The 22,878-nt window shown below is 38.5% G+C and overlaps 2 protein-coding genes across 3 annotated transcripts; both read right to left on the reverse strand.

The window, feature by feature from the left end:
• Positions 1–46: 46 nt before the first annotated feature.
• On the reverse strand, positions 47–20,586 carry mtmr1b (myotubularin related protein 1b). Of its 2 annotated transcripts, XM_082141849.1 has the most exons (16): positions 20,129–20,586; positions 19,279–19,384; positions 17,759–17,824; positions 10,079–10,154; positions 9,737–9,831; positions 8,834–8,941; positions 8,253–8,354; positions 8,047–8,130; positions 7,785–7,934; positions 6,491–6,679; positions 5,431–5,616; positions 4,694–4,900; positions 4,502–4,594; positions 4,277–4,390; positions 2,356–2,532; positions 47–1,070 (listed from the first exon to the last, which is right to left on the reverse strand). In XM_082141849.1, exons 1-16 carry the CDS (start codon positions 20,176–20,178, stop codon positions 921–923), a joined length of 1,953 nt encoding a protein of 650 aa, XP_081997975.1. In that variant the 5' UTR covers positions 20,179–20,586; the 3' UTR covers positions 47–920. The 2 variants fall into 2 exon arrangements, with proteins under 2 accessions (XP_081997975.1, XP_081997976.1); XM_082141850.1 differs by lacking the exon at positions 17,759–17,824.
• A 135-nt stretch (positions 20,587–20,721) lies between these two features.
• LOC309478280 (protein EOLA1) lies at positions 20,722–22,785 on the reverse strand. Its single transcript, XM_082141867.1, has 2 exons — positions 22,039–22,785; positions 20,722–21,904 (listed from the first exon to the last, which is right to left on the reverse strand). The coding sequence occupies exons 1-2, from the start codon at positions 22,295–22,297 to the stop codon at positions 21,678–21,680; spliced, it is 486 nt and encodes a 161-aa protein (XP_081997993.1). The 5' UTR covers positions 22,298–22,785; the 3' UTR covers positions 20,722–21,677.
• Positions 22,786–22,878: the final 93 nt, after the last annotated feature.

The following is a 22,878-nucleotide window of genomic DNA, read 5'->3' on the forward strand; positions in this document are numbered from 1 at the left end:
TCAAGGATATACTTGTTTTTAAGATTAAATGTAGCTAGTGTTAAGATTGACAATAATTATTTGTTTTATTATAAACATTTAGCTTAAATGGCATTTACATGTACTTCAAACCAATGCTTTAAAAAAAAAAGGTTTTAAAAAAACATTTAAGTAACTATATTTTGTCTAATTAAAAGTACATTTGCAGATAGAACAATCAGAAATTAGATTTAATGGAATACCAAAAGCAGCAGATACAACACCAGTTTCTGTAAGATTTCTTTCTTCATACAACAAAATTCTGTGTTCAACATTAATATACACAATTACAAATGTAAGCTTATAACAAATTAGACATTATAAAAAAGTATATAAAAAACATTTTAAAAATTGGTATTAGAAATGCATCTAGACAATAAAATATGTATGCATTAGGCAACTTTTAGTAATTCTTATGTCATAGTAATATTGAATTGCATTTAAAATAATAATAGTTTATCTGAAGGTGGCAGTTTATGTGTTAAATAAATGTGCTACCACAGAGCAAGTTTATATTATGCATGATTCTGAATTATGTTACATATTAATTAGTAGTAATTCTTGGAGGCAATAAAAGAGCAAGAACCTTCTTGCCAAAGCCACTGGTATATTCAGGTATGTTTTTGTTCTGGATTACATTTTATTGTTAATTACAAAAATTGATAACAAAATAAAACAACTCCTATGCTTGAAACCCATCCCTTGATGAAGCTCAGATGTTAAAATCATCAACCGAATGTGCAATTTTCATTTTTACCCCCAACAGTAAGTGACAAAATAAAAATACCCTTCAAAAAGTTATGCATAGAAAACTCATTATATGGAAAATGTTTGTTGAATGTAGTGCTACGGGATTTAGCCTTTGGCTTCATGGCCTTTAGATGGCACTCATGACCAAATGCTCAGACGGTAGTCTGCATGGGTATGCCTTCATGCTCTGAGGAAGAGGAGAAAGAATGTGATGAAGCTGCATCTCGTTTTAGCTCCTCCACTTTCTTCTGCAACTCAGACTTCAGGACCAACAACTCCTTCAGACTCTGATGAACAGGAACCTGACAGACAGACAAGGGGTAAAAAAGAGCCAATAGATTCACTAAAGGTGAAGTTTTTACATCACAACATTTTAAACTTTTGTAAAATTTCAATTAAATTACAAGATAATAAACAAATAATAAAAATAAAAAGGTCAAATTAAAATGTATATATAAATAAATACATATAAATGTCAAATGTAAGAATAAATAATGCATTGATAAATAATTGTTAAATTGCCTTTTTATATTTTCTTTATCAAAATGCAACAAAAAAAGGACTCTGTACTCTAAAAAATAGTTTTATTAAGTTCAAGTAGGAGATAAAAACAATAGCACAAATGTTTTGTATATATTTTCTTTATCCAATTAAAATTCAGCTGACCTGAGCAACCAAGTTCATATGTTTGCTCCCAAATGTGAAGTATCCAATGGCAGTATTAACTGCATTGTAAATCAAATGGCGAATACATGTCAAGTAGCACGTTTATATAGGAAAACAATAGAAAAGGTCTAAAATAAATGGTCAAAAATATATGTAATGGCATGCATTTAAATAATAAAATAAAATACATGCCTTCTGTCGTCTGATTGATAGTTTGAACTTTTTTTTATCAAGTAAAAGGCTAATTCTAAAAAAGTCCATCTTCAGGTTGTGGTACACGTATTTCTGCTGTGAAATCTTTAGTTACTTGTATAGTAAACGTAATAACTTTTATATTGTTAGTAATATTTCAAGATGAACACTCACTGGACTGAAGCAACTTTAGTCCAGATTTACATATCATATTACTAAGACATATTATTACGTGATCTAGTGTCTACTGATATGTATATGCATTTTATGTACATAGTCTGCAAATACTGTTAAAGACCTCATTTATTTACATTAAAAGCAATCAGAATTCCTTCTTACTTTTTAAACATATAAATATATGGCCAAATTTATATAAATATTACACATAAATATCAGCAACTGCACCAAGTTGCATATTTTTGCTTAGTTTTGGCCTAAGCAAATACAAATTAGGTGTTTTCTCCCTCCTTGATTATGATGTAACAAATATGATACACAAAAAACACTTATGGAATTATTTTTAAAACTATTTTGTCTAAAGGTTCAATAAACTGTTCCATTAAAAATAATAAAATAAAATAAAATAAAAATAAAAATGATTTCATATGTAAGGCTTTACAGTTCAACAAGTTCACAAAACACATTTTCACCTACTTCCACTGAAACACATGTGGAATGATGAGTTATTAAACATTAGGTCAACCATCATCTTCCGCATCCCCTGCTCACCTGTGGCCTCATGCGAGGATTCCAGCGCACATAATAACTGACCCAAAGCTCTAGATGTCTCAGACTGGCTACCGGATATAAAACGTGGTGCTCGTAGTTCACATACAGCGGGTTGGTAAACTCCTCAAGCTGGCTGTTCACATATGACCATAGAGAAACGGTCTTACTGTAAACCTCCTGCACAATCAGAATGGAATGACATGAGGGTGAGTGAATCATGACAGAATTACTTTAAGCCCTTTCGCCCTGTTTACACCTGGTCACTTAAATTCCAGTTCACGTCAACCAAAGCAACAGATATGAGCTGCATTTTATTTATCATCAGTGACTTACTTTCAGTTTTATTTAAAGGATTTAACACGTCAGCTTGCTGAAGAGGTACTCACATGTTTTTGACATAACCTTGTGTGTATTTGACAGTTTAAGCGCAATAAGACGTGAAAGAGAACTTGGTTTAATTCTCACGGGACTCGCCGTCTGACATCCAGCTTTCTGTGCGCGTGCTTTGGATGTGTGTGCTCAGATATCCATATATCAGAAGTTTAGACTGATATGGCTTTAAAACGCATGCAGATAATAAACTTTCATCATGATGAAGAACTGCAGTGTCACGTGAGCGTAAGAGATAGAGATGATAATCATAACCTAATGCACAAGCTGTAGAGGCTCTGCCCTCTTCTGGAAAGCGGGGTGCGGTGCAGCAGCTCATTTGCATTTAAAGGACAAGTTCGGTATTTTACACTTAAAGCCCTGTTTTCAGATCGTTTCTGATGAAATAGAACGGTTAAGATTGAAATTTGGACAAATGCTGCTGGCCCGAGAATTTTCGGTTTCTGTGGTAGCACCCCCCCACCTCCACAATGGCTGCATAGATGCACTGGAACAATCCTTCCTAAAACGCATTAAACTTTCGTTTACAAAGACGTGAAACTCACCGAGTGGTCAGGGGTGTTCACTGATATGCTCACACAAAAATCGCTGCAAAAGATGCTTTCCAACAGGTGTTTTACCATTTGTTGTAAAACTGTGGACCTATTTTTCCAAACGCCTCACACCCGTACATTCTTCCGTTGAGAGCTTGAATAATAGATACTCCAGCCCAGTTTCCGGCGGCGGAGTAATACCGTATCTCACAGCACATCCAATACAAGTCAGTGGAGACAAAAACTAAGATAAAACCTGTTGGAAAGCATCTTTTGCAGCGATTTTTGTGTGAGCATATCAGTGAACCACTCGGTGAGTTTCACGTCTTTGTAAACTAAAGTTTAATACGTTTTAGGAAGGATTGTTCCAGGGTAGTTCTGAGATATTGAGCATCAAAGTTTTTACATCCTAGCTGGCAATGGAGAGATGGAACCTTTTTATTTTATTAATAACTACTAACAAAATATTTTTTTTACAAAAATAACACCACACAGGCATTAATAAACACCTAATGGATCAGATTATGTCAAAAACTCAATTTCGACCAAAAGTGGAGATAGAACCTTATAATTCTAAGCTCACGATTTGTCCAAATTTCAATCTTAACCGTTCTATTTCATCAGAAACGATCTGAAAACAGGGCTTTAAGTGTAAAATACCGAACTTGTCCTTTAAAGTTACATTCAAGAAAACAGCATGTTTTTCCTTCCACTCTAAAATGGTAATTTACAACATGGTATAATATGATCTGTGGAGTATTTTGAGCTTAAACTTTACAGACATTCTGGGGACACTTGCGACTTCTATTACATCTTGTAAAAAGGGGCATAACCGGTCCCTTTTAAATCCGAAAGCATTTCGGAGGGCATTTGCACCTGGTCTTTTCACGATCTGACAGCTATCCAGACACAGAAAACGCATAAAGTGTCAAGGTGTAAACAGGCATTAAAACCAAGTGACATTAATGCGCATAACAGTTGCACGCATCTGTTCTTGCCTTCGAGACTCGCTCTTGCTCGCCGTTGTAGAGAAACGTCCCAAACAGGCAGCTGTAGAGGTGATCAAGCACCGTGACCAGAAACAGCTCATTGAATTCAAATGCAGAGGGAAACTATGGAGAGAACAAAAGACAAAACTTGTAAAAGGCTGATATAATAACGTCGTATCATCATACGTTTAATTTTTCTTTTTTTCTCAGCTCCACTTGCCACTTTTTCCTCACCTGTCGTGTCATTTGCCAGACACAGTCGATGAACTGCACAAAGAGAGGCGAGCGCTCAGAGTTTGCGTGATTCCCATCTCCATGTCCCACACGCTAACAGACAGAAAGACAGAGGTAGAGGAAGATACAGTGAGATGTTGGTACACATTCAATGCAGTGTGTGTTTTTCCTTATATGCAGAATGTCACTGACCGAAGCAAAGCGGTGTCCGAAGCTCAGCCATTCCTTCTCCAGCAGCACCTGGAAGCCCCTGAGCGAGCGGTAGTGCGCGTCCAGCATGAGCATGGCCAGAGAGGTGAGCTGAGCCGTGCGGTCCCAGCCATCACTGCAGTGCACCACCACTGACGTCTTACCCGACTCGATTCGGTCTGCGATGCGAACCGCACCTGCTAGCAAGAGCTAGAGAAAACAGTGAGGTTGTACCTTTAAGAGATACTTTTTATTTATTTTTTCACAGAGAAATGATATTGTTGGAATCTCTTTCAGAACAATTTTTTCCCAGCTGATGAACATTAAAAACATTGACAGCCAATCAGAATCTACCCTGCTCGAGCAATTAAAGTGGCAGACGACATATACAGTAGCTTGCGCTACTTACGCGTTACTTAGGTACTTTTTTATGGACAGTAATGCATGATTTTGAAATAATTTCACTTGAAATATGAACAACTTTGAATTTATCTTCAGAAATTCTTCTTTAGAAGATTTTCGTGAATCCAGCCCCAGAAAGATACTTCAACAAGCCTCTCTACAGAATCAGCCAATGAATTGCTTGCTTGTAAATTAAAGTGAAAGAAATATTTTAAAACATACAGAACAGAAACATCAATGAAAATTCCTGAGTGTGAAATTCAGGATATAATGACCACCTGACTGCGATCATGGCTTCAAAAACGAACAAGGTGTAGTGACATAATCCAGATTCTCACCCTGATGTATTCCAGCCAGTGCGTAGAATCCACGGATGAGAACCAGTGTTGTTGGTCGATGGCAGGATACACCACCTCCTTGAGTTTCCTCAGGGATTCTCTCATCACATGTATGTTGGGGATCTCCAGAAAGTTCAGCTCCACATTGATGTAGAAACTCTCAATCTCATATCCTCCATCTTTGGTCTATAAATGTGGAGCCACAAATCAGCCATTCCAGAAAATCTGGTACAGTAGTGGGTTTGTTGCTGGCACAAGATGGTCATCACACATGATGCTGTAATGTTTTGACATAGCTCATCAATCTTTGAGCTTTATATAATTTCTTTCATAGCCTTATTATCATCAATGTTGAAAACAGTAGTGATGCTTAATAATTTTTTGAAGAACAGCATTTATTCGAAACATAAATATTTTGTAACATTATAAATGTCTTTACCGTCACTTTTGATGAATTTAACGTGTCCTTCCTGAATAAAAGTGTTGGGGAAATTTACTTTTAAAAGTAATGCGTTACAATATTGTGTTACTCCCTACAAAAGTAACTAATTGCATTACTTAGTTACTTTTTATGGAAAGTAATGTTACATTACTTTTGCGTACATTTTTCCTCACCTGGGCTAGGCTCGTTTGTTTGCTTTTTAGTAATTGAATTATTTATTTTTTTATAATTTTTTTATAATTGAACATTCCATTATTCTGAGTTAGCATTTTACAGTTTTTATTCATTTTGAGAACTGCTGAATCTGTTTTTGTGCAAGTGAGATGAGTAAATGCTCACATTTAGTCTAGAACTACAATAACCATAATGTTTACACACAACGACTCTGCACCTTAATCACGATTTCTCTCAACATGTGGACAGAACAGATGTCAGGCAATAAATGGAAAAACAAAGTAACTTGCGTTACTTGTTTAAAAAAGTAACTCGATATTTTGTTGTAAATTTCAAAGTAATGCGTTACTTAACAAGTTACTTGTAAAAAGTAATCTGATTACGTAACTCGCATTACCCCCAAAACTGGCTGTAGTATTTGTTTTTTAAAACACAGTTTCTTACTTTGTTGGTGTCAGCCACAGTGCATTGGCGAGCATCAAAGATGCAGAGCTTGTGAGACTGAGCGTTGGCGTCGAGTATCGTCTGAAGGTACCGCTCATCCTCCCTGCAGCGACGGTCTGACGGGCCAACCTGTGGCTGACTGCAGCGCACTATAGCGGCCTGACTCTCAGGGTGAATCCAGGACAGCACCTGAGGGAATGTGATTACGTTTAAGAAGATGGCCATGACAGAACAAATAAAACAGCATTTAATATTTAAAACCATAGTTAAAAACTGCCTCCATAGCGTTATGATTGGTTACGGCGATGTTAACGAGATAAATACCGTGTAATGGCAATTTTCAAAGGTTAATCAAACAGCATCAAAAGGCATAAGAAAACTTTCAGAGGCAAATTGTAATAAAGAGAAAAAGTTTATTCTCTGAGAGAATTCTGTTCACTGTTACCGCAGCTACCCGGTATCAGGAAGACAGAACCTAACAGACTCAACAAAAACAGACATTTTATAGTGTCTTCTCTGACACTATACTCCTCCTCCCCAGATTCTGTAACTTTCCTTACTGATATCCTCATATCTTAACCGGTTTGGAATGGCTTCTACCCCCCGGGGCAGGTCAAATTGTTATTTGTCCCTGAGAAGCCAAAAGGCTTCCATTTATAATCTCCTGTTCCCCTCCTGAGAGGGCATGGGGCTTCACTTTAATACTGAACGACCCCTGTATTCTCCTGACTGAACCATTTCTCGAGCCCAGGTCTTACAATCTCCCTGGCCCATCCGTTTTATTGCGTCTGTTCCTTCCTGTCCTCCGTCAGCTGCTAAGATACTCACAGAAATACATGATTCAATGATTCAAAACAAATGCATATAAGAAATACAGAATTTTTCCACAACATACCGTCTCTCGTTTTCGAGTGTGTTCCGTATTTGCAAATCGGTCTGAATTTATAAATAATGGTGTTAATGAGAAGGCCTATTAAAAAGTAAGTATACAACCACTTGATATCACAGCTTTATGTGAAAGTGACATGTGATTTGCATTGTCCTATGCATTTAACCCATCCAAGTTAGAGCACACACATTAGAAGCAGTGAGTAGTGAATACACACACACACACACACACACTGCAAACCATGCCTGTACTGAGAATCAAACCCGTTTTTGTTAACTATAATAGCACTGATGACAATACAGATGCTGCAAGTGGATATTTCAATTGGCCAAACAAAGGCCCGTTGTAAAGTAAAACTTAACTGTTAAACAAGATTTAAAAAATTTAAAAATTAAAACTTCTTACAGGGAAACGCCGTTTGGCCCTAAAGGCCGCCACTCTCTTCAGTTCATCCTCTGTGACGTTTGAAGGCAGGACCAGCAGAGCAGGATACGTCTCACACACCTCATAACTGCTGTTCACTTTACTGATGATCCAGCTCTCGTTTGGAAGACCCTGCCATCACCCACAACACCGACATCAGAACATACTGCAATACCAAAATGATTACCTGTCCCGATACAAACATTTTGCATATGGTGATGCAAGTGGTGATGACAGTTCTTACCTGTCTCTTGTACTCAGCGATTGGGTCGTAGATCTTCCAGCCATCTTCTGGAAACTTCTCTCGGTATTTAAAGGCAAAGAGAGGCTGAGGGAAGAGAAGGAATGTGTATCATTGAACACATTGAAACATCATCAGCTAGTGCGCTATGGTGTGTATAGCACATCCTCACGCAGGTGTCATGTGTGGGTGTTTTCAAGAAGTCGTACCAGGTTGTGGGAGACAGGGAACGCATACTTTGACATTATTTCAAACACCTCCAAATCGCTCTGTCCCTCCTTCTTGTACGCAAACCGGGGGTTTCTCAGGTCCTGTGAAAAGAAATGGTCAATTTTAAAATGTGTGCAAGAGAATAAAAAGCTAAGCCAGGAAAGTGAAGGGGTCAAGTATGGAAGCTTGTTTCCGCACAGAATAAAAAAAAAAAAAAAGGTAATTGCGACTTTTTCTCTCTCGCACTTGCGATTTTACATCTCGAAATTTTGAGAACTCGCAATTGCAACTTTATATCACGCAATTCTGACTTTAGAATTCGCAATTGTGAGTTTATATCTCGCAATTCTGACTTTAGAACTCGCAATTCTGACTTTGTAACTCGCAATTGCAACTTTATATCATACAATTCTGACTTTATAACACGCAATTGTGACTTTATATCACGCAATTCTGAGAAAAAAGTCAGATTTGTGAGATAATTACCTTTTATTTATTTTTTATTCAGTGGCAGAAATAAGCTTCCATAGGCCAAGAGCCAATGAAGGGTGGAAAAGAAGAAAACTGATTTGTCCTTTGCCTTGCAGACTATCTCAAGTCCTTGAGTGTTGTCTCCGTGACTCTGAACAGCGATAGACTCGAGTCTGCTTACGGCTCCGAGATTCACATCCAGCACAAATGGAGAATCCTTTCGTAAACACAGAAACAACCTTAATAACCAATCAAAACATTTGTGCTTGTTGAGATCTGAGAAAACACTCTGGAATAAAAGCACTAATTTAATCAATCTACTGAGACAGTAACTCAACAGAAACTCAGTATGATGCTGTTCAAAAGTTTGAAATAATTAAAATGTATTAATGTGTTTGAAACAAGTCTCTTATGCCCACCAAGGGTGCATTTATTTGATCAAAAATACAGTATTACAGAAATATTATTAAAATGTAATTTATTCCTGTGATACAAAGCTGAACTCCAGCCTTCAGTGTCACATGGATATTGGTGTATCGATACTGCAAAAATATTACAGTATTTACATGTATCGAAACATCAATATTTTTGACAAAACTACTTAGTGGTAGGGATGCACCGATATGACATTTTTGGCCGTTACCAATAACCGATAATTCTTTTTATTTGAAATCCGATAACCAATATATTGGCCGATAAATCTAAATACACATTTTGAATCCATTAATTATCAGCTTTAATATATCGGCCAATTTTTTTTGAGCCGATAACGATAACATGTGAAAAAACATATGAACATAAAAAATGAACATATATCGGCCGAGAGAGATATGGTGGCCGATATATCGTGCATCCTTACTTGAATGTTCAAGCACAATTTTTTGACCCAGAACACTGACATGAGGCGACACCAAAGTAAGCTTTTGTTGCCGCTAGTTCCTTAATATTATTCTTTAATATTAATATTAATATTATTTTGAGAATGTAAAAATAAGTTGAAGAGTGTGTTTACCCGTGTCAGGCTCTTAAAGTAGAGCTTGTAATCAGTGATGGTGAGAGTCCCTCTCACAACCCCAGAGAATGGACAGATATACATGACGTCTTTGACTGTGAAAACACCATTGCATACAAAGGTTATCTATCTGTGGAAGACTAATTCCATCCACTTATCTAACCCATACTAACTAAAAAGGACGACAATAATATTTAAAGCCTTGTCCACTGACCTTGTGACCTAAATGTTAACTTACTATGTCATATTATTTTTAACTTGCTATGCTTCATGATGGTTCTGTACTGTTACATCAGGTAAAAAGATGCTAAACCACAAATGCGCACGTGTTAAGGTCCTTACCAATAGCCTTGATGGTTTCTCCAGGAACACGTGGAGCCTCCTCCATCTGAGCCTGCTTATTTCCTTCTCTGAGTGCCTGTCACACATTGGAACAAACACATTCTTGATATGATTACATGCACATTATTTTCCGATTAAGGTCCATACTCTGAATAAGCTTTTAATCTGATAAGATGTTCTTTAGAAGTTCTGAAAAATTCTGATTAATACAGACATATGCCATCAGTCTTATTTGGATTTCTAGAATCTAGAATGTTGGCTTTTGGCATTTAGGTTAATGCATTTTACATGACACTTACATAAGCAGAATATGTAAAACTACACACCATTTTGCAGGGAATTTCTATTTTCTATTTTTGTGGCTGGTTTCTAGGCAACATACTGGTCAAGTCATAAGAGCAAACCCAGAGCCCAATGTCGCTATAACATTATGGTCCCTAAATATGGCCCATGTCCCCCCTTCAGTGAAAGTCTATGGCATACAGTAGGTCTTCCACCCTCCTCCTGGAGGCCCACTGCTCTGCAAAGTTTATATCCAACCTGCTTCCTAGCTTGTGATTCTCATGTAATGCTGAAGAACTTGACGTTGCATTGGTAGCTATACGCCAAAAACAACCACAACATGGGGGGTTTGCAATACAGATGTTGTCTTATTTACAACACAACAACGCTCGACAACCACAAATGAATGTATTTCGAAACAGATATGTAATCGCATTTCATGGGATTTTTTTTGCTGTTCACACTTGCTAAATCTGATCTGGTTTCAATCTCATATGCACAAAAATCTTATTTGGACTGAAAGTTTGAATGAGGCTTTACAAAACAGGGAGTATGGGCCACAAAAGCACAGTCGTCTGCATACTGCAGCTCCAGGACCTGCTCTCTACAGATTTTTGTGGTTGCGTGTAGCCTCCTAATATTAAAGAGGTTGCCATCTAATCTAAAGTCCACTGCCACACCACTGCTGTTTTCAATCTCGTTGTGGAGAAGCTTCGTGACACACAGGAGGAAGATGTTAAAGAGAACTGGCGCTAGCACACACCCCTGCCTCACCCCTGCCTCACAAGGAAGGGCTCGGACTCTTGTCCGCCTATGGTCACCCGAGCAGTCACCCCATCATGGAATTGGTAGAGGATGTTAACAAACTTATTGGGACAGCCAAACCTCAGGAGGACATCCCATAAGAGCTCTCTTTGCACAGTATCGAATGCTTTCGAGAGATCGACAAAGGCCATAAAAATGTCCTGATGTTGCTCCCGGCACTTTTCCTGAAGCTGCCGGGCTGTGAAGATCATGTCGATCGTGCTCCTGTTCTTTCTAAACCCACACTGTGATTTTGGCAGCGTTGACTCAGTGATGTTGTTAATAAGTCTCTGAAGCAGCACCTTGGCCATGACCTTACCACCAACAGAAAGGAGTGATATGCCCCTATTGCCTTGCCACCCTTGTTCTTATAGATGACTAAAATGTTTGCATCTCTCCATTTCTGTGGGATGTTCTCATCAGTCCAGGCCTTGGTGATGTACTGGTAGAGGGTGCGCATTCATATGTACCCTCCCTCCTTCAGTAGCTCAGCAGGGATGTTATCAGCGCCAGGGGACTTGTTGCTCTTAAGGGAACGGACAGATGATAGAACCTCCGGGAAGGTTGGTGGTAGACTGAGATTGTGGATGTGAGGAAGCTCATACTCCCAGTTGAACCTCTACAAAGCTTTGAACTTCAACCGTTTCAAATGACAGCTACAAACCCTGTGACGGTCGGCTTAGTCTATCGGCCTCCGAAACCAAATATTTATTTATTTATTTAAGTTTATTTGAATAGGGACAAGTATGTTACATAAACTCATGTTACATACTACAAATAGAATGTTTGTCCAGGAATTTTCTGATTTGCTGAGCGAAATGTCTACTAAGTATGATCGCTTTTTGCTCTTGGGGGATTTTAATGTGCATATTTCCTGTGGTAAGGACACACTTTCAAGTGAATTCTTAAATCTGATTGAATCGTTTGACTTGGTGCAATGGGTAAATAGCCCTACTCACAAACTGGGTCATATGTTAGACTTCATAATTTGCAAATTGATGATGTAATGGTTTGTGAGACAAATTTTTCAGATCATATGCCTGTCACTTTTAAGACATCGACTGGCATTCAACCTGTGCTTTTGGATGACTCTGTGAGCTGGTCAAGGAAACTAAGTGATTCTACAAATGTCTAATTCTCTGCGCCATTTAAAACCATTGGACTTTGTTAAAATCCACCTGTGTTGATACTTTGGACTGTATTGCTCGGTTAAGACCCATAAAAAAACATAAATCAAAAGTAAATCCCTGGTTAAATGAAATGATTCATTCCCTCAGAAGACAATGTTGGCAGGCAGAGAGAAAATGGAAAAAGAGCAAGCCCACTATGAATCTCTCAGAGACTCTTTATTCCAATTCCAGAAAGCCACAAGAGATGCAAACAAATATTTACTTTTCTAACATTATTAGGGATAATGCTGGTAGTCAGAAAATCCTGATTTCGATTATAAATTCTGTTATTAATCCGTTAAACAACACACACCAAAAGTCCTCCCGGATTTCATGTGAGGAGTTTTTATATTTTTTCAGCCAAACGATCATTGATCAGCGTTCCCAGATTCCGTTTGTGGCTTTTGATCCATCAGACACTCCTGCCTGTATTGCAGAGTGGAGGGAGTTTCAGCCTATTACTTCATCACTACTACAAGACATTGTGCAAACCCACCCGCTGTATAAACGAGATGATGCCCAGTCGGTTGTTAAAGCAGGCTTTCGACTGTGTATCAGTGAGTTCAGTGCATTTGACCAACAAAAGCCTGCTTAGAGGCTCATGCCCACAAGAGTTTAAACATGCTGTGTTGACACCCATGCGGAAGCGGCCAAATCTGACCCCGGATGATATGAAGAATTATAGACCTATCTCACAGCTGCCTTTGGTCTCGAAAATTTTAGAAAAACTAGTTTTCCAACAATTACTTCCATTTTTAAATGAAAATTCTATAGTAGAAACGTTTCAATCCGGCACTGCTGAAGTTGGCACTGCTGCAAGTTTTAAAGGGTAACTAAACCCCTGGTCAGAGCCTGACTCCACCCACTGGCAATATTTGAAAAATGCTAGAAAAGTGGGCAGAGCCCAGCGGAGATAGAGGGGACGAACCGTGAGTGGGGGGGGGGGGCGTGCACCTGAGACCTGCTGTCAGATTCTCTAAAATGGAGAGTGACTCACAGGGTCGCAAGACGACGTAAAGTACATGCATCTGATGAGCTTTATCGAGTTGATGTCAATAGCGCGCGCTCTCTGTAGGCATATTCATATTTTGCCGCTATGTGAAAAAATCTAGCAAAATGCGCCGACGCGTTTGTCGACCCCAGAGGATTAACTTTAGCCTAACCATAAATTGTGATTAAAATATATATGATCACTCACATCAAGACGCCGCTGTGGTGGTGGAGTCCATGCAGGAGGAGCAGCGTTTGGCACTGTGTCGCTTTTCAGCGCGAGCTGTGTGGAGAAGCCCATTTCCACCTCTATTGCGTTTCAAAAGCAATTCCGCGTAAAATGCAGGTTTCACACTCACGGTCTTCCAGGCCAAGTGCATGCAACCACTGTCGCCTAATTTACAAGTCTGCTGGAAAGCTATGCAGTCCAACAGTGATGTTGCAACCAGCAACACTACACCTACGTATCCTCCTGACCTGTGATAAATCTACGCTAGCTCATCATACCAAGGGCGTGGTGAGCTCGTACCAGGGGCGTGGTGAGCTGGAACCTGCTTACGTCACATAGTACCGCTTACGTCACGTAGTACCGCTAACATCCAATAGGAAAATTCAACTGCAGTAGCCACCGTTCAACCTGAAGAGGGCAGCACTCAGACGTTTTTACACCATATATTGTAGAATTAAAACACTTTATACCCAAATGTCAAAAAAGTTACTCGAATCAATGAACAGCACTAATAAAGCCCCATTCTTACAGATCATTTACTAAAAAAAGTTGGTTTAGGGTTTAGTTACCCTTTAAATTATATATTTTTTGCACTAGACAAAGGAGATGCTGTTATTCTGGTGTTGCTGGATTTGAGCGCAGCCATTGATCATGATATCCTTATCTCTTGCCTTGAACACACAGTAGGTTTTAAAGGGTACAGTTTTGAAATGGTTTCAATCCTTTGTAAGTGATAGATATTTTTCAGTCAATTATGGAAATTCGACCTCCACTAAAAGACGCCTACCATGGGGTGTACCACAAGGGTCTATTCTCTCTCCAACACTTTTTTCTTTGTACTTGATCCCATTGGGTAGCATTTTTAGAAAGCAAGGAGTATCATTCCACTGTTTTGCCGACGCCACTAAGACACCCGACGAAATCTTTGGATTGTCTTTTAGCTCGCCTAAATTATGTTAAAAACTGGATGGCAAAAAATGTCAATGTTAAACGAGAACAAAACAGAGGTCATTGTGTTTGGCCAGCCAAATGACCCTACCAAGGTCCTTTTAGATTCGAGCTCATTGGTGCCTTACTGTAAAACGTCGGTATGAGATTTAGGCATCCAAATCGATGATAACCTAAAAATGTAGAAGCAAATCAATTCGGTGGTAGGTGCTTGTTTTTATAATCTGCGTCTCCTAGTAAAAACGAAACCTTTCTTATCTAATGTAGATTTCGAAAGAGTTATTCATACTTTTGTTCTATCGCGTCTCGATTTTTGTAACTCCCTCTATTGTGGCATCTCTGGCCTGTTTACAATCAGTGCAAAATGCTGCGCCGAGGCTGTTAAAGAGGATTAAGAAATATGGAACTATTAATCCGATTTTAGCTAATTTGCACTGGCTCCACTTTCATCTTAAGAGTCAAATATAAGATTTTAATGTTTGTATACAAATCTCTAAACAATCAGGCCCCCGTGTACCTTGCAAAACTTTTGATTCCTTAAAATCCCCCTAGAGCATTGCGTTCAGAAAATCAAATACTTCTTGTCGTACCAAGGACTAAACGCCTTCATAAAGGTGATCGCACTTTCGCTGTTATGGGACCGAGATTATGGAATGAGCTGCCTCTATCTATTAGATCTGCTAAATCTATATCAGTATTCAGGAACATGCTCGAGGCGCATTTATCATTGACCGTTTATAACACGTAATCTCAATGTGGTATATGTGGTGTCTGTGGTGTGAGATTTGTTATTACCGGTATGTATGTTTTATATTTGATCTTTTATTCTTTTTTATTCTAATGTAAAGAACTTTGGGCAACCTCGGTTGCATTTAGCAGTGCTATATGAATAAACAAAGAAAGAAAGAAAGAAAGTTCAGGCAATTCATCCAGGATGGTGGGGTCTGCATCAGAGCAGGATGTCAAAATGGTCAGCCCATTTCAATAGGATACTATTCTGGTCCTTCAGAAGTGTTTGACCATCAGCTGTTTTCAGCGAAGTGACGCAGCGATTTGTTGGACCGTAGATGGTTTTGACAGCATTTAAAAAATTATGCATGTCATTTTTATCGGCAGAGGATTGGATTTCATGTGCCTTTTCAGTCCACCACTCTTTCTGTATGGCCCGTATTTCCTTTTGTACTTTCCTCCGAGCTGCCTGCCAATGCTATCTAGTCTTAATGGATGAAGGGTTGTCTAAAGTTGCCTAAAGGGTTGTCGGTATGCTTTTCGCGTATCCTTAAACAGATTGTGGATGGTGTCTGAGTTATCGTCAAACCAGTCTTAGTAGTTCTTGCTCTTAAAGTGTGTGTTAAACAAGAATTAAACAAATGGTGATTTATAAAAATACCTCTCAGATACAGAAATACTCTGTATGTGGTTTCCTTTCCACCACTCCCAAACTTTAAGTTCTCTCTCTGCCTAAAGCAAACAGCCGGTCCGATGTTTGAGGCTGTAAACTAAACGCGGAAGGCAGAGCTGTAATTCACAGCACTGAAGAAAATCTCAGTGAGATTCATATTTTTGGATGCTTTCATTAACTTTGACAGAAGGGAATATGCACTTCACATAGCTAAAATACACTCAGCAAACAGAATAATGTTCTGGCAACCATGTACAAAACTCTAGCATCTTGATGGTGAATTTAGCACCAGTAACTAGTAAAACTCTGGCCTACATGCATTATCTTTTAAGATCCCATGAACCACAAGTCAATGTTTTGGCCCTGAAAAAGCTGTTTATGTGAGCAAACTGCTGTCAGCAAGCAGTAGGGAGTCCAGAGGGATGAGGGTCTGCTCCACCCACAGTGACAGAACTGTTTGGCAGCTTCGTGGACACAGACGAATCAGAGAATTCAGTCATTCTGTTGTGGTCCAGCTGCAGAACAACGACAGCACTGTGGAATTCAACAGGCTTGACCTTCACCAAGACAAAAGATCTATGGAGATCTGTTCAGCATTATGCTAATAAAGCCCTAGAAAGATGGCACGGGGTGGTGATATTTCATAATGGCATATGAGCCAAACCATCTGTATTTTCCCCCTCACACATTCAGTTATGTGCTATATCAATAATGGAGAAAGGCATATAGCAGATTAAAATACAAATGATGCTCTTTCGACAGCATCTGCGGCACAGAAAATAATTTAGACTGGGTAAAAACAAACTGAAAATGTGTTCACTGTAATAAATCTAAAGTGCCTTTGCAGGCAAGCATGAAAATAAATGATATCCAAATATTATAATTAGTGCATTTACATGGACAACAACAATTATGGTAAATATAAAAAAAACTAGATCATTATAATAAGCAGACAATGCAAGAAATCCACATTTACAGGATTTTACGGACGGCCGGACGGACAGACAGATAGACAGACACAGATAGATTGATAGATGGATGGACAGACAGACAGACAGACAGACAGATATAGACAGACACAGATAGACTGACGGACGGACAGACAGACAGACAGACAGACACAGATAGATTGATAGATGGATGGACAGACAGACAGATATAGACAGACACAGATAGACTGACGGACGGACAGACAGACAGACAGACAGACAGACAGACACAGATAGATTGATAGATGGATGGACAGACAGACAGATATAGACAGACACAGATAGACTGACGGACAGACAGATAGATAGACACAGATAAATAGATGAACGGACAGACAGACATATAGATATAGACATGAATGGATGGATGGATGGATGGACAGACTGACCCCTGTCCCGTTCCAGTGCCACTTTCTAACTGACATAACCACACAAGGTAAATATAACATCTGTCTTGTTACTAGCGACAAAAAACTTGCCACAAGAGAAACAGAAGCATGTGTCTTGCACAACATTGTCGCACCTGAAACCATGGTCATGAACAGTCCCAGAGTTCAAAGATGGGGATGGACTCAAATACATGTTTGGGGAAGCTAGTTAATGCATACAAATGCAGGTACTTAACTACCATCTACAGCGTGAATTGGGGAGGCAAGGTTAATTCATGAGCGGGAGCTTGAAAAAGAGTGAGAAGAGGAAAAATGATTTTATGTTAAATAGCATTTAACCCTAAAATTACATTTGTGTGCTTGTTTATTTTAATTGGATGTAAGTGTCTTGAAACTGTCTATTTCTGTTTGTAAGCAAGTAATCATGTTAAATTGTTAACGGAGTCACACACAAACACACACACAGAGAAAGACTTGCCGAAGAGGGGGCAGTCTCTTGAGGGTCACTGTCCAAGAGAAATCCTTTAACCTCCACATCACAGTCCTGCACCAAAGAAACACCACAACACCACAGAAAAAACAGAGATCGATGAGGAAAGAGAAAGAAAAAGAGAGCAGTGCATGTAACCACACACAGGAAAGATGCAATCATTTCAAGAAACTATGAGAACTACAAGCTTTCATGCAGGTGTAATAAGGTCAAAAGGGCTCATACACATTTTGTATCGCTTTATATTTTTCAAGTCAAGGTTTCTGCACCAAAAACTCTGAAAAGAACAGTGCTTTACTTTTATGTTTCAATACAGGGTATTTTTGCACTGGAGAGAGAAGTTCTGAAATTAACAATTTGTTATCATAGTCAATTTTTTTTATTTAAAGAGTTTAATTTGACAAGATTTACATTAATTTGACATGCTATATGACCCCTTTAAATAACCGAAACAGAAGCAGTGTCAGAATCAATCAGAGGTTCTGCATGATTAACAGAAAAGTAGATCTCAACTCATGAGATTCATCAATGTTTGAAGTTCCATAGCTTTTTTTCCCCCCATAAATGTATTATAAAATTGGTCCATATGACCTGTGCACTATATTCCAAGTCTTGCTAATCATCCACTAGCTTTGTGTGAGGAACAGACCAAAAAGTAAGTTGTTCACATAAACCAAGACATGCCAAGCTCTCCTGGTCATGTTTATGAGGGAATTAGTGATGTCTGATTCATTTGAGTCAGATTTTCCATCTTTTGAGTGAATCAGTTGATCTAGTTCATAAAACTGGTCTGAATGATTCACAAATCTGTTGTTGTGTTCAACAGATTTAAGTATCTGGTTAACAGCATGCTTTTTCAGTCTGTTCCTCACACAAAGCTCATTTGACATCAGAAGTAATTACACCAGAGTTATCTGGACTGTTTTTATGATTCTTTTATGATTCTAGGATATGGCCAGGAGAAAATAACCCTTTGTGTTCCACCGAAAGGGTTTGGTAACAAAATGAGGAGTAAATAATTTATTTTTCATATGTAATTTGTTTGAAACAGTGGAGAGTAGACATGACAAAATAACTTGATCAGCAATGTTCTGATCCACTGTGGTTTCATGACAAAAACAGCAGTTGTCTAAACTGTGCTGACTCTTGCATAAGAGTCTATAAACTAAAAACACTGGGTGGAGATCTCTGGCAATGCATAAATAAAAAAAACCTGAAACCTGTTTTGAGTTAGTGAGCATTTACATGTTTCGTCATATTGTTTGCTTCTGTATGCAGTCTGCTGCCTCTACGTATTGCCACACATTGATAAAATATAAGTGAAAAAAACAAAAAAACATGAATAAATCAGGGAACATAAGTGTCATGAGTATCTTCAAAACAAAAGAAAGCAGATGTGTTCTTTGTAAAAGTAATGCAATCCAAACCGAAAGAGATCTGTGTTGAGAATTTCTTTAACAAAATATATAAATAAATAAAAAAATATAAACACTAGCACATACACATACCTTGCACTCTCTAGAAATAGTCTCTGAGCTGATGGATCCAGAGATCGGACTTGACATTGTGGCTGCAATCAGTTGTTTGCACCATTCAACATGAGCCCCTGTGGGACTATAATATGAAAGTGTTAGTGAGTTACGCAATACTTCTAACAATAATATATGTATAAGCACACTCAGTGAGCATTTGTTTATGTTCAGCTGGCTCTTATTCACCCTAATAGTTAATCATTCTTAACAATGTTGTTGACTCAGACTCTGCTGTTGCATCTGTAGTTTATGTACTTTTATATTCATAGTTTTTAAACTATGTTGAGCACTGGCTGGAAGGAATTAGAATTACTGTTTTTTGTGTGTGATTTTTTTACTACTAGTAACTCAGCCAATTACATGGCACGGCTGGTCACGTGATATCAACACAGCGGCGCCCATGAGGGGGCGACCCGCTGCACTGAATAACAAAAGCTTTTTCTAAGACTATGTCTGCAGTTATCATCTCATGTATGCGTGGATTATTTATTTAAAAATATATATATAACCACTGTTCCATGAGTAAAACATTAATTAGCTATAAAAAGTGCACCTTTAATAAAGAAAAGTCATCAGCGTTGCTCATGCTGATAAAGTAGCCTACTTTCTTATCAGCATGTCTGGTTATGAGACAACACCTCAGGATTCTGTTTGCATCAAGTCACTCAGTAACTAAACCGAGGAACGCGGTGAAACACCTGGTTTATGACACCTCGTAATCTCTATAGCGATCACAATACCAACGCGACTTGCAAGAACGCATCCACGCCACTGATGGAGTAGATGGGGTGTCATAATATATAAAAGGGGTGTTATTGGCACTGACCTGTCTGGAGGTTCGGGGTTTGACTGTGGTGCGGTCTGTCGCTTGTCCATCCTCTACTGTAGCTTACAGAAAGTCAAAATCACGCTATGTTGCATATCCAAGGCTCATCGTGTGCCATGCAACTGATAACGCTAAAACTTTGTGACTCGCAAAGACGCGAAATCCTACAGTCTAGGGATATCGCTCATAAATGTTAATCAGGTCTGTGCTGCGTAAGCTTCCAATGGCGATGGCTTGCTCATGAATATTCATTACGTTGCGTCGATATCTTCCAATGGAAAAGACGTAAGTCATTCATATTAATACTCAGCATTCAACGCAGTTTGATTCGTAAACTCGCCTCCCGCACCGCCACGCCAGCGCTAATAAATATCAACAAGACTACGTTACCCAAAATGCAATAGCGTGAGGTAATGTTTGGAAAGCGTCTCAAGGATTCTGTTAAAATCCTGGGGGAGTTAGGGGTGAGCAGTGAGCACCCATCTGGCTCGGAACAATTCTTCCTACAAATCCTCTCCAAATCCCAAATCCTGCCTTAGCAGCTTTTCACAATTAATGGGGAAAACACAAAGAAAATCTCCTTACAACTATGCTCCCATAATGTAGAATTTATTTTTTGAAGTGTTGAATCCTCATTTCCCCTGAAATGATTACACGTTTGTGTTCTATTTTAATATTCCAAGAGCCCTGTTATTCTTACTACCTCATTATAAATGAGCACTGTATCTATGATTGATCACGTGTAACAAATGCATGTTTTCATATTCAACATTGACGATAGAACCTGCATACATTACATGGATTACAAATCTCACATCTGAGTGACTCTACAGACACAAATGGGTCATTCCTGGGATTCGGTGCCCAGGGAAGAAGTGGTGCATTTAAAGTTCTTTAGTAATGTTTTGTAATGTTTCCAATCAAAATCCAGTTCAAACAAAAGTAACACTAGTAAGTGTTGTGAGAGACAAAATGATCCATCCATACATTTGTTATACCCACTTGTCCACCCTGCTAAACAGTTTTTGACAATAATTTAATAAAAATGGCACAAAAAAACATTAATAATTAAGTAACAATGAAAATTTATTGGAGTATCAATGTAACACTTTAAAAAGTAAACAAAAATGCCTTCCAGGCAGTTGTATCTGAAAATGAAAAATGTAAAATGATGCGTCTGTGCGAAAGTAAATACAATTCAAACATATTATCTATATTTTCTGGTCATTTATGAACTGGTGTTTTAAAGGGACATAAGTTGTCCCAAAAAAAATGCCCATAAATTAGTGTCATAAGTATTTTAAATGTTGTTAATTTAACAGGGTGGATGTTTTTCATCTACCATTTCATTGATTTTGTTTAATAAATGGTTCAATTTATGAACCCAAGCTTGACCAAATACATTTTTCAAATGTTTTACATCACCGTATCATGATTACACAAAAAAATTGTAAAAAAAAAGTGTGATTTTTCAAATTTTATGATATTCAAAACACACCGATTACCAGGACTGACCCAAACACTGTGTATTTTGTTTCAATGTTCACTATCACGGATGAGAAGCAGCAGAGGGAAGTAGATGAACTGGGATGTGTACCGTCCACACATCTTTATGGCCCCTGGAATACATTGGTTCACTGAGCCAACGTGGGTTTGAGAGTCTTGTAAGGTATTTCACATTGAGTTCAGTCAAGCAGGCCGCAGTCTCCAGCTCTCTCATCTCTTCACAGGGAACATCCTCAGGACAACGCCATGTCTCCCCAACGTCAACCAGACCTGCACATATACAATGGTTTATATAGACACACAAACCCCAAAGTCACTTAATGGTGTGGCTAGACCCAGGGTATTACTTAGAGAATGCTTGCTTGAAGCATTAAAAAGTACTTCAATTCATATTTAATATTCACCTGCTATAACACCACGTCCAAACCTGTCTCCAGATATCAGAAGTTCCTCCGTTTGCTGGGTTGTCATTCCCAGCCTTTCAGTGAGGATGAGTCTCCAGTCCTCGTCTTCCCAGTCCTTCTGAGCGATGTGAACGGCTAGAGTGCAGTTCCGCATCTCTGACAGCAGGGGCCGCCAGCGGCTCTCTATCGTTTTCACGCCATTCAACACAAGGGTAGCGTACGGCTGGCGAAATGACAAGCAAGCCACCTCTAAACTCATCCTGAGAATACGCTATTTAACTCCTTATCTACAAATAACACGTTTTAAGTAAGTCGTAAGTACAGCACATTCCCACAAGTAGTAGTTTATTAAATAGACATAAGGATAAGACTTGATGGACGACTGGATAAAGCGCTTCCTGTTTTTAAAATGTGCCTCAAAAAAAGACGAGACACTGTTATAAAAGAAAGAACTCACGAAAGAAACAGCGCCCACTAGTGCTAGGACTTAAGGGATAGTTCCAGTTCAACCGAAAAATAAAATTCTGTCATTATTTACTCACCCTCGTGTTGTTTCAAACCTGTATGAGTTTCTTTCTGTTTAACATAAAACATGTATTTTGAAGAATGTTGGTAATCAAACAGTTGACAGTAACCAGTGACTTTTTTTTTCCTACTATGGAAGTCAATGGCTACCATCAACTGTTTGATTAGCAACATCCTTTAAAATATCTTCTTTTGTTTTCAACAGAAGAAAGAAACTCATTTAGATTTGAAACAACGTTAGGGTGAGTAAATGATGACACATTTTTCATTTTTGGTTGAACTAACTGAACTAACATGAAGCAATACAAATATATA

This window comes from Leuciscus leuciscus (assembly GCF_965113295.1).
Source record: "Leuciscus leuciscus genome assembly, chromosome: 16".
Lineage (NCBI taxonomy): Eukaryota > Metazoa > Chordata > Actinopteri > Cypriniformes > Leuciscidae > Leuciscus > Leuciscus leuciscus.

Excerpts from the sequence above, each read along its gene's own strand:
- LOC309478280 (XM_082141867.1), bottom strand. The coding sequence starts at position 22,297 with ATGAGTTTAGAGGTGGCTTGCTTGTCATTTCGCCAGCCGTACGCTACC. Across the intron at positions 21,905-22,038 it reads TGGACGTGGTGTTATAGCAG|GTCTGGTTGACGTTGGGGAG; the intron begins GTGAATATTAAA and ends GTATATGTGCAG.
- mtmr1b (XM_082141849.1), bottom strand. The coding sequence starts at position 20,178 with ATGGACAAGCGACAGACCGCACCACAGTCAAACCCCGAACCTCCAGAC. Across the intron at positions 19,385-20,128 it reads AACCCCGAACCTCCAGACAG|TCCCACAGGGGCTCATGTTG; the intron begins GTCAGTGCCAAT and ends TTCATATTATAG. Across the intron at positions 9,832-10,078 it reads AGAAACCATCAAGGCTATTG|TCAAAGACGTCATGTATATC; the intron begins GTAAGGACCTTA and ends GTGTTTTCACAG.